Here is a 12,690-nt window from a genome sequence, read left to right as displayed (position 1 = left end):
GGGTCCCTGGCGCTGTAAGCGCTGTAAGGCATCAACTCTACTGCTGTGCCACCGTGCCACATATGGTTATTATATTCTATTGCCCCTAACCCATGACATATTTGCCCCTTAAAATTTCTGGGTCATTTAGATATATAGAAAAGTCTAGAACAAAAGAGACAACTGTATTTAATATTTGGAAAAGATGCCACGAGGTTTAATTCTTTTATATTACAATTTTAAGATGTCACCATTAAAAGGTGTGATCATTGATTGTCTACTTGGAATGTTTAAATACTGTAACATAGTAGATGAAAACCTAAATGTGAATTTATACAGGTTAAATGGGTCAAGATAAAATATCAGCTTTCACAGTTTTTCATTAGGAAATTAGGACATCTTTCACCAAAACATAAAGCAATGGACAACCATTGAGATAGGTTTGATGTACAGACACTGTTCTGATGTGAGTATATAAAAATCCTTTTTACACAGTTCACTCTCAAAAACAACAGTGTGATTATGGGCAAACAATCAGTTTCAAAAATGTTGATTGCAGAATCATTGACCTGGCAATTATTGGCAATTATTTCTGGCAATACCTGGCAATTATTTCTGTTCTCTTTGTCAAAATAGTGCCCATCCATCTGTACTACCCAAACACCAATCAGTCCAACCGCTCTACATCTTCTTTGAAAGGTGTCTTTGTGCCTCTGTTAGTGTAGCATTCTTTCAGATACACACTGTGGTGACAGTCTCTTTGTTACACAAAATAACAAGAGATTGCTTGTGCCATCCAAGTCCACAACTTACAAACTAAGTTACTGCAGTTTTGCCAACATGAGCAAAGGATTGATTTTATGAGCCTGTCACTGCAGTATTTAACGTTGAATATCAATTGTTTCTTTATTGTCACGTGTAGCAGGTACAGTGAAATACATTTTTTGCATGCAGCTCAGCAAGACTATCCCTGCACATAAGCACAATCCCCCAGTCAGTACAGCCCATTGAGTCCATATTCAATGTATGAATATAAAAATATATATTCCTTTTACTTGAATTACATTGAATTTAATCAATTTCACTGAAGGTTCTTCTTTGACAATAAAATATTGTTACTAATGGCCTGAAAAACGACTGAAAAGAATTATAACTATTATATTTGCATGCCTGTTATGTGTGCGCTTTTATATTCTGACTAAATCTGTTGGTATTTCCATGGGATGTTTAAATTAGAAGCTTTTGTCATGGAGATTTGGTTTCTGTTCGTCTGAACCATCGCTTGGGGAAATTGAGAAAGAAAATAAACACCCTTTCTGGAGTGAATCATGTTTTTATTGGTGCGGATCATAACTGATTATTTTTGTCTGATACCTGATCTCTTTGAAATTTCCACTCTGGTTTTCCTCTGATTGTTCACAGCTTCTCTGAGGGAATCAGAGTAATGGGCTGTTTTATTTAGGAAAAGCTTACCTCCCAGTTGGCTTTTCAGATGGTGTGATCGCCGCAGCAGGACTGTGTGCTGCTGTGAAAACCTTCTACGATTTCCTTCCATTGTTTCACACATGGATTTCTGGATTAAATCTTTTTGTGACATGAATGAAGCGGAACGTTAGATACAGACGTAACCTCAGACAACACAGAGGCCCTGGGTTCCAAAAAAAGTGAAAGCCCAACTTGGGGAACTCTTATATAGACATGTAACTTATGGACAAACATCATTACAACAATTCAAATCTGCTCAAGTTTAAACTCACCATATTGATGTTCCAACCCCTTTCCCACATTCAAAAGGATCATCATTCTTTGCTGGTCAGGCAGCTTCTCTGGAGAATGTGGATAGATGAGGGTCCCGACACGCAACATCACCTATCCACGTTCTACAGAGATGTTGCCTGACCGGCTGAGTTACTCCAGCACTTTGTGCCTTTTTCTGTATGCGAGCATCTGCACTTCCTTGTTTATCTCTGTCATCATTCTTTGCTGTCCCTACTCCTGATTATTATTACATACAACTATTATCACTAAAACTATTATCTCACTCCATGGTCTTTGCTCGTTTCTCAACTGCATCGTTCATTGCACTAGTCAGATAATGTGTTTTTTATTCCATATTGTTCCTCCTCTGTGACATCAGGCCATATGCAGTCCTAATATTGGGTGGGCGGCGCGACTCGCGTCGCAGCGGCCTCTGCAGTCCGTCTGTCGTTTTTTTTATTTTTTGGCTCGTTTGTATGTAGTTTTTATTTTTTTTTAAACTGGGTATGTGTGTGGGGGGGCGGGGGTGTGAGGGGGGGGGGGGGTGGGGAAACTTTTAAAATCTTTGTCCTGCACGGAGAACCCGACCTTTTCTCTGTCGGGTCTCCGTTGTTGTTGTGGCCGAGCACCGTGGAGCGGCCTCCAACCGGAACGACCTGGGGCTCCAGTCGCGGAGCTGCGGACTTACCCACCATCGTGGAGCTGGCCGAGTTCGGAGTGGGAGGAGCGGTGGTGGTGCGCTGCTGCGGCCCGACCCCAGAGATTCAGTGGCTTACCGCAGGTCTGGTAGACAGTAACACCAGGAGCCCGCGGGTCCCTGCTGGTAGACCGCTTTTCGGGGTTTCCGCAACGGCGACTTCTCCCGCCCGAGTTGCGGGGTTGAGGATGACCTGGAGCGGGGGCTTACATCATCGCCCGGCGCGGCTTTATAATTGCCGCGGGATTATTTACCATCGCCCGCCGGGGGCTTTGACTCTGACATCGGGAGGAGAACGAGGAGTGCAGGGGAGAGATAAGGCTTTGCCTTCCATCTCAGTGAGGAGGAGATTCACTGTGATGGATGTTCATGTAAATTGTTTTGTGTCTTGGTTCTTCTTGTTTGTATGACTGCAGAAACCAAATTTTGTTTGAACCTCTGGGTTCAAATGACAACAAATAAATTGTATTGTAATATAAACTACAGAAGAGGTTTTTTTTCCCTGTATTTTCCATTTGGTGTTAGTGCTTGTGAAATCCTCTACTCTTTCAACAGTAGTTACCGGTAAAGATTTATTGGGCTCAACAGCCGAGATGTGAAATGGGCTGCCTATATGCTGATGCTCATGTGTTGCATTTTATTCACTTAGGTAATTAGGGAGGTATGCGTCCACTGCAATGGAATTGATGGATCAACGTCACCACTTTTTCTACCAAAGTTAGAACTGGAAAAGGTAAACTTTAAGATGCCTTTACTTTTGAACAAATAAATATTAGGCTTAAATATACAAATAACCCGATGTTCAAACCACTTCTTTTCATAAACATGTTAAAAGGAGAGTGTGAATACAATGTTATTTTAGTTAACCATCCTTTCTCCCTCCACACGTGGCTGACCCTTCTGTTTCTGTTTTTTTTTTTTGTTTTTTTTCAACATCGCTGACTGCCTTTTGTTAAATTATTGTCACCATGCCCACTTTGGCCAGCACCCTATCACAGACATTCCCTCTGCTCTCTGCAACTTAAACACTTTTTTTCTAATAATTCCACCAGATTTTGGGTCCTCAACCCAAAACTCCAACCCTGTTTCTTTCTCCACTGATACTGCCTGGCTGATGAGTGCTTCCCATGTTTCTGTTTCTATTTAGAATAAAATGATAATGTTGAAAATGGTAAATCATTTACCGACATCCAGATGAATTACCTTTGCAAGTAGATTTCAATGATTTTACATTTTCACAACTTTCTTTCTAAAAATCATAGAAATGCCCAAAGGGGCAAATGTGAAAATGAAGAACAGCTTGTTATGCACATCAAGAAGTCCCATGCTCTACTATTAGTAAGGCTCAATACAAAGCATCCTACTGGGATGCATCACAGCTTGGTTTGGCAACTTCTCTGCTCCAGCCTCATAGAGATTATGGGCGCAGCCCAGTACTTAATGCAAACCAGCCTCCCCAAGCACCACCACACATTGACTCCATCTACACTTCACACTGCCCACGAAAAAACAGCCAATATAATCAAGGACCACCCATGCCCCTGTCATTCCCTCCTCTCATATCTTAATTCTGAAAGAAGATTTGAAAGCATGTGCCACAGTTTCAGGAACAATTATTCCCGGTTGTTATCGCACGTTGAAACGGATCTCACATACGCTAAGAATGTATTTCAGATCTCCTAATCTACCTTGTTGTGGCTCTGTATGTTTTCTTTAACACGAACATTATATTTTGCACTCTGCTTCCTTTCTCTCTTTGAATTACCTATTTGTGCTTATGTATGGTAAAGTTTTATCCTGCATTTCAGTACGAGTGATAATAATAATAAACCAAAACCCATACAGGAAGCTCATCATCTAATAAAATGTTGATTATTAACACAGTGGTGCAGCGGTAGTTTGCTGCCTCACATCACCAGATACCCGGGTTTGATCATGACAATGTGTGCTGTCTGTGCTGAGTTTGTACATTCTCCCTCTGACCACGCGAGTTTTCTCCCTGTGCTCCAGTTTCCTCCCATGTTCCAAAGACTTGCAGGTATCTCGGTTAATTGGCTTCTGTAAATTGCTCCTCATGTGTAGGATGGAAAAATGGGATAAAATAAAACTAGTTTAGAGGTGATCAATGGTTGGCGTGGACTTGGTAGTCCGAAGGCCCTGCTGTATCTCTAAACTAAACTAACCCTTGATAAACCCGTCTGAAGAAGGGTTTCGGCCCGAAAAGTTGCCTATTTCCTTCGCTCCATAGATGCTGCTGCACCCGCTGAGTTTCTCCAGCATTTTTGTGTACCTTCGATTTTCCAGCATCTACAGTTCCTTCTTAAACACTTAACCCTTGATTTTGTTCAGATTGAGTACCATTTTACTGTTAGAATGATTGAAACAGGAGATAAAGAAAACTCTTGAGTGAGTCCCTTGCTTTTCATTTCACAGCTGATTGAAAGATAATATCAAGAGATCACATTGTGTTCTTCACTTCCTATTCGGAATCTAGTATGTGCGCTAAACTGAGCAGACTTTCATTTCTTTAGTAAAAATACATTTATCAATAAAAAAATAATTTAATTTATAGAACACCAAAATTGTAAAAGAATTGTAAAAGAATATAACCAGTTGTATATAGTCAAAATTTATTTTATCCAGATACATGATGAATAGACAGCCTACATATAATCTTAGAAAACATTGTGTCTATTAAAGGCACACTATATGGTCAATGTGCAGCACACCATTCACTATTGTGGTGATGGTTTCACCAACTGTGAGCTATATTAGGACCAAGGCCTACTATCCAAGGGATTAAAGTCCAGTAGAGGAGATAACAGCATTGAAGAAACCAAACGCAGGCTGGCTTATGGTTTTGTGGAGCACCTGCATTCAGTCTTTATGGTCACCTTCATTCAGTTTGTTGGGGCAACAGTGAACTTTCTGTGGCCTGAGGCATCTTGTACTGTCACAAAGTGGTGCCACGCTAGCTTGGGGAACAGCACCCCATCTTCCACCTGGGTATATTGCAGTAACTGAACTCAGTATTGAATTCTGCACCTTAAGGCAAATTGAGCTGATTCTGTATCATTTGCCTGTCTGTGATATTGGCTCAGGTTGTTTGTATTTTTTTTCTTGTTTCGCTCTGGGAGTTGAAAATGTGCCCAGCCTGATCCACTAGTCATGCCTCCCTGCTCTGTAGTTTGCAACTCCTACATTCTTTTGTCTTTGTTCTCATTCTCTAACTGCTCCCATATGTTGATTGACTGGATAATTTTGTATACAGATTATCTCCTTTGTCAGCCCAGTTTTACCTTATCAGACATACCCCTCCCCCATCCTTCCTGCAGCTCAATGTTTTTTTTGTTGTATCCTTCCCAGTTCTGAAGATGGGTCCTCAACCTGAAACATTAACTCTGTTTCTCTTCCCACAGTTTTTATTTTAGATTTCCAGCATCTACAGTTATGTTTGACAAGTATTGCATCAATGCTCAAGTCTTTGGGAAATTCAGTATCAACAGATAATAAACGGATGTAATTTTAAGCTATTTAATGCAGAAGGTGGCTGTGGTAGTGAAAAAGCAAGCAAGGCTTAAAGCTTAAAATATATATTTTGCTTATTTCTCAAAGTAAATTTAAAAAAATATATTTCAGCACTATTGTATAAATTTGTATTTTTGCTGGTAACCTATTCACATTAAAAATCATTGTGGCAAATGCCTGAGAAAATAAGAGTACAGCTTTCTGGTATTGTAAAATAAAAATATTAATATTTGTTTTCATGCTTTTCTGCAGAGATTGTCGAATGAAAAGCAGGCTTCAGATGTTGACAGTATAGTAACAGGAGAGAATGGATCTCTAGTTAATGGCAGAGAGAATAGAGAACACGGTAAGCCATTACATTGATATGTAAACAATGATCTTAAACTACATATTGGACATTTCTTCAAGCAAGCTTTGAAAGGTACAATATACACTGATACATTCTGGCAACAATTCAAGTGGCATATGTCAAACACAAGATTTAAATATTGCCTTCACGAGTTCTAGTTTTTCCCTAATTTGGCCTGTTTTTTTGTTTTTCCCTACATCTACTTTCTATGTCGGAAGGACAGTGGAACCTGAGGATAGCACTATACAAACATAACATCACACCAGTTCATGTTAGCCCAGATGATTACTTGAGTAAAAAGCAAACTGCTGGAGGAACTCAGCAGGTCAGGCAATATCTGTGGAGGGAAAAGGAAAGACGTTTTGGGTTCGGACTGAAGGTTCCTGATCCAAAATCGCGTGTCCATTTCCCTCTGAAGAGGCTGCTGGACCTACTGATTTCCTCCAACTGCTCCTTTCGCATACAAGATTCAAGCATTTGCAGTCCCTTGTGGCCCCAGCTCTTATAGTAACAGTTACTATGCAATCTCTGTGGATAATCCTATAGTTAAACCAACAACGTACCTTCCCTATCCCTTTTGGGTCATTTGTTTTGTTCATACTGACAGCGGTGTTTTTAAAAAAGCATGCTCTTTACTAATAATCAAAATGTACTGAAAGACAAGGGAAAATCAGGAGAAAAAGCTTATTTTTACTTAAACACAAAAACGTTAAGAGAGAGAGAAAATGAATGTATATATTCTGAGTGATTTTTAAAGATTAATGCAATATTGTATGCAAACTCTGAGGTGCTTTCTTCACTTGGCTATTATATGTTGATTACATCCAAATCTGATCTCCATTTATTCACATAATTGGAAATTATACGCATCGGCCAAGACCAGTTTCAAGAGAAGGCCACCTCAGGGATTAGTTTTTCATGAAAGCAAAACACTGCATACCATTAAAATTTGCAGACTAAAGCATTACAAAATCAATGCCATCATCGGGTTTCTCTGCTGCATTAATAATGTTACCAGCTTAACATTCAAATATCATTTGCATTGGAATCCATTGACATGCTGACATCAGGTGTGCTTTACTGATGAGCTTCATTGGAGAAACTGACTGCCTTTGCTATCGCAACCTAGACATTCAGCAAGCTTTGTAATCACTGATACTGATTTTAAGTGTAAAATGGATTGTGAAATGGGACTGGGTGCTTTTAGTAGTCAGCAGATTGTGCCTTCTATTTGGATGGTACCATGCGCATGACATGTCTATATCTGAAACATGTGGAGCATGTGTGACTAACGCCAAACTACCTTTAACAACCAATTATTGATTTCACCCCAAAGTTAAATCACAGATACGTAACTCCCAGTATGCGCCATACCCAGGAAAGTGAAGCAAATGGTGCAGTCAAACTCTGCACCTGCTCCAGATTATTTGTGGATGTGTAAGTCATTTTTAGTGGATCTCATTACTTCTCGAAGGACAGAAGATTTTGTGCAGCAAGCTTGGGTAATTGCTGCCCCTCAGAGCTGCTTATAGCGAGATCATTAGTCATGATCCTTTTGAGACTGCAGCATGATCTGGAGCTGGAGAAGATGTCCCAAAGGAAATGAATGATTTGCCATAAGGATAGAAAGCACAGGCCAAGTTTGGATATCCCCCCCCCCCCCCCCCCCCCCCCCCCCCCCCCCCCCCCCCCCCCCCCCCCCCCCCCCCCCCCCCCCCCCCAGAGTTTTGCAGAGTATTCTCCTACTTCCAATTGTAGAAACAAGGAACTGCAGAAGCTGGTTCACACAAAAGGGACACAAAGTGCTGAACAAAAATGCTGGAGAAACTCGGTGGGTGTGGCAGCATCTATGGAGCGAAGGAAATGGGCAACGTTTCGGGCAGAAACTCTTCTTCAGACTGGGTTTCGGCCCGAAACATTGACTATTTCCTTCGCTCCATAGATGCTGCCACACCTGCTCAGTTTCTCCAGCATTGTTGTCTACCTTCGATTTTCCAGCATCCACAATTCTTTCTTGAACAAAGTGCTGGAGTAACTTAGCGGGTCAGGCAGCATTTCTGGCGAAAGTGGATAGGTGAAGTTTTGGGTCGGGACCCTTCCTCTGATAATCTTCTGAACCAATCCAAAACATCATCAATCCATGTTCTCCAGTGATGCTGCCTGACCCGTTGAGTTATTCCAGCACTTTGTGTTCTCCTCCCTCCAATTGTCTGGATATCAAAACATCCACCATTTTACAGGCCATTGCTTCAGAGATCTGCTTCCTCCTGCACACAGGGTTCCAACCACAACACCCAATGCCGTGACTGCAACAATCAGAAGTCTTGAAGTTAACCTCGGGAATGCTACAGGTGTTGGTTGCACTTTTTACAGTTCACCCATGGTATAGACGAGATGGTTCGTGTCCACTTAAGGAGTCCATGGTTGTAAGGATTTTCCAGCTATGAGGGCTTCCCTGAAGGATCAGTATGTGATAGTTCACATATATGGAACTCCAGGCTTTATGTCCGAACACTATATTTTGTGTCTATCTTCTGTCTTTTGGAACACATAAGCTTTCACCTGCTTAGCATTGTTTCTCTTTCCAATTATACTTTCCAAATGTGCTGAGCATTTCCAGCATTTTCTGCTTTCCTCCAGCCTGAATTCTATTTGTTCTTGCGTCCATCTAACCATTGATATATTACTGTACCCCAGTATTTGCCATGTAGCCATGAACTTTTTGCATCCTCCCTGTCGATCACAAGCTAATTTTCTTATCATCAACAAACTATTTCATTGGTATCCTATAAAAAGCAAGATACCTGGTACTGGTCCCTGCAGAACCCTACTGTATACAATAGGTACAAGTCATTAGCATTTCTGTTGATCGTTACTCTGCTTTCTACAACTAACATTTTTTTTTTCAATTTAAATGCCCTGTTAAAGTCCAGACGGACTCTGTCAAGCAAACTGCACTCATCACAAACCTTGTTACAAGATCTATTTAAAAACTCCCTTTAGTCAGACACAATCTGCCCTTCATAAATCCTTGTTCACTGTCCTTAATTAACCGGAGTGATCCAGGGAGAGCCTCGCATTGTTCTGTCCTCTGCTGTATGCTGCATACTCTGCGCATCATAAAGGCAGAGCCCTTACACGTGGGAGGAGGAACAAAGTGACAGCAGGAAGAAAAATTATTAGAAAACAAGAGCACCCTGAAATTTCCTCTGCACACAGCAAAGCACAGCCATGATGATTGTACAACAACACTGAAACATTAGGTGGCAGTAACTCCTCCAAAGCAATGAGCTTGATGATGGGTAAGTGACAGTGAGTGGGTGAATCTGCATGGGCTGTCTTGGCATTTGAAGATGCACCCACATGAATGAGATCAATGAACCTCTTAGAAATTTGTATCCAGGTGCTTTAAGACACAAATCCTGGTATTAATTCCAGGTATTATCTCTTCCCACTGATTTGTGAGAGAACTGCATGGCTGGCAAAATGTAGAGGACTGGCCACTTATTCCCCTCCATTTTCTCCATCAAGACTTCCAGTGCCATCTAATTTCTCTAATGCAGCAACAATCTTCAATGTTCCCAAGATCAACTTCACCTGCTTTCGCCTGTGTGTACTTCCCATTGAAGATATGTAGGCTGGCTATAAACTAGCACATGGTAACTTTAACCAGTACTGGCTATTCAATTAGCCTCCTTGTGAGCCGTACAGCCACTGAGCAGTAAGATTGCTTTGGGCTGGATGCGTATTTGGAACAGATACTGATAAGAGTTCTGGACATCAAGGGAATCAAAACACCAGGAAGGTGGGGCTGAGTTCAAAGATTTGGCATGAACTTTATGAATGGCAACATTATTTATTATAACTCCAACTTCTATATTATTAGCATTGTGGTAATTATCATTGGCCAGCAGCATGAAGTTGCCTGTGTTACACCAACCAGCATGAATTAATTACCCACCTTGATCTCTGCATCCATTTTAGGGGCCAATCAAATTTATGTCTAAAGATGTCCTCCTCATCCTTTTTACTCCGTAATGTTCATTAATCTCCTTTACAGCGTTGTCACCTCCCTGTTTGTGGATGATATATTATGAATGTTCTGTTGAAAACTACAGACTCTTCATTATTTATGTGAAAAATATCAATGCATTAACCAGATAAAATATTTTTTTACTTTAAAAGGAATAACATTTGTTTGACATAATCCAGACTCTGCCACATGTTCTTTAAATGTGTGTCATGCTCTGTGAGATGGAACTGCACTAATGAATAATTGTGATCCTCAACTTGCAAATAACAATCTCTTAGCATTTCACAAAGAGTTGTATCATATCCCCTTTTTCATTTTGGAAGCATATCAGTGTGGCCTAATCTTTTCTATTGTTTATGATCAAATAGTGAAAGGGAAGAAAAGTGGTTTGGCTGAACTGAAAGGCACAGTTAGCAAGGCTGCAGGGAGGAAGATTACCCGCATCATGAGTTTGGCAAAGAAGAAACAGTCTACAGAAGAGCAAACGTCTTCAACTGAAGAGGACATCCCATGTTGTGGTTAGTGTTGATCTGCTGTTCACTATTTTGATTGTTAAATCTTTCTGGTATTTTATCATTTGTTTTTGGACCTTACGCTGATTTAAACACGGGTTTTGGATTTGAAGCAAATCCACAATGATGCTTGCCAGATAAAACAAATTTGAAAATAAAAGTTAAAATAATGCCTCTGTTAAAATGCATCATTTTGCATCCCTACCACGTCACCGGCGCCCTTTTCAATTGTGACGTGGCTGACGGGCCTCCCCCAACTGCGCAGGTGCAGATGGTTGTAAACATACTTTTTTCCCCCCAAATCATTCCGTGGGCGGGATGCGGAAATTTCCCGAAATTATTTAATTTCCCTAAAATTACCCAAAGACAATCAGAATTTCCTGAATTTCAGATAATTTCCTTCAAAGTGGAAACACAGTTTGGTGGGGACTTCTGTGCTTGTCTGTATGGCAGAGCCTGGCTGCCAATTGTCCCCTTACCTCATATTAGGACTGTAGGAACTACAGACGCTGGAATCTTGCTTAGAACAAGATGTGCCGGAGCAACTTAACGGGTGAGGCAGCATATCTGCAGGTCATGGATAGGTAGCATTTAGGGTTGCAACCATCATTCAGACTACTATGGCAAGTGGTATGCAGCAGCCACCCCATGTTAAAACAATTCAGGTACCAGCATCTTCATCTCATCACAGCTTGAGGAAGCAAGTTACCCTCTATCCCAAGAGATTGCTTAGGATGATTTGATGAGGTTTGGCTATCTGGTCATTCTCATGCAAAAGTTTAGAATGAACTGACATGCACACCAAAGCCAGCCAGTGCCTCTGCACATGAAAGACATCCAGCCTCAAGCAGGAGCTGGCCCATTATATGAAATATTAGTACTCCTTGCAGCACCTAACATTAACTCTGTTTCTCTTCCCACATACACATGCCTGACCAGCTGAGTGTTACCAGCATTTTTAGTTTTTGTTTCAGATTTCCAGCATCTACAGATTTCGATGTCAGCCATTTTAGTGAGATGAGACCAGGTAGGAATCATGACTCCTACCATTGGGGAACCAATGGTCACTGAATGTCACTGCTCTAGCCCAGTTTTGTTGGCTTGTATCCATTTGGCCTGTGAGAACGGAGAGTTTACGTAGCCCAAGGCAGACAACTTCCTATCCTCAGAGTTATCTTGCTCAATGTCTCAAATAATTACTGTATAGCCTTGGCATTGGTAACCTAGTTGAAAAATTGCATACTAGCAACCTTCAGGACTGGAGTGGGTATTATCCAGTGAATGGTAGACTTGGCTACAATAATTTAAAATAATTTAACATCTTTCCGATAATTATCATTCCATTTATAAAGTAACCAATGGAGGCCAGAATTTATTTTCTGCTTTACTTGATGCCCACATGGATATTTTGTTTCTATTTTAATTTCCTAGAAATCAGAAATGATTTTTGGGATCCTTTTCCAGACTCCAGCAATTTCCAGTGTAGAGATTGTGTAGGTTACTAACTGGTCACTAGAAATATTCTATGTATCCTTTGATTACCTCTACGTCAGTGGGTTTCCAATGTTGGTGTGTTTTAGAGTTTGATGATGCACTAATACACCAAAGGTATGATCACATGAGAAATAATGTTTCCTTTGAAAACCAATCGCACTTTTTCACACTTCTATAACTTAAAATGAAATTTTGCCTAAGTGTTCAAATTTATTTTATCACTTAACCAAATGTCCATCCTACACCTTTAAGTCACATTTTGCAGTAAAGCTTACTTGATTTTTAAAAAAAGGTCCTGATATCCATGAAAATCATTGAGATCTCTATCAAACCCTTCTTT

The 12,690-nt window shown here is 40.6% G+C and overlaps 1 protein-coding gene across 2 annotated transcripts in view; it reads left to right on the top strand.

Moving 5' to 3' along the window:
* The window catches only part of LOC129701660 (actin filament-associated protein 1-like 1), a 165,456-nt gene that overhangs the window by 101,926 nt on the left and 50,840 nt on the right, over nt 1-12,690 (top strand). For both annotated transcript variants that reach the window (XM_055642994.1, XM_055642995.1), the window contains exons 9-11: nt 3,084-3,167; nt 6,215-6,308; nt 10,713-10,862. In XM_055642994.1, the coding sequence (XP_055498969.1) occupies nt 3,084-3,167; nt 6,215-6,308; nt 10,713-10,862 (328 nt within the window). The remainder of the gene's footprint in view (nt 1-3,083; nt 3,168-6,214; nt 6,309-10,712; nt 10,863-12,690) is intronic.

Source organism: Leucoraja erinacea, chromosome 11 (assembly GCF_028641065.1).
Source record: "Leucoraja erinacea ecotype New England chromosome 11, Leri_hhj_1, whole genome shotgun sequence".
Classification (NCBI taxonomy): Eukaryota; Metazoa; Chordata; class Chondrichthyes; order Rajiformes; family Rajidae; genus Leucoraja; species Leucoraja erinaceus.
The sequence above is the reverse complement of the archived record's forward strand: the minus strand, read 5'-3'. Positions and strand labels throughout refer to the sequence as shown.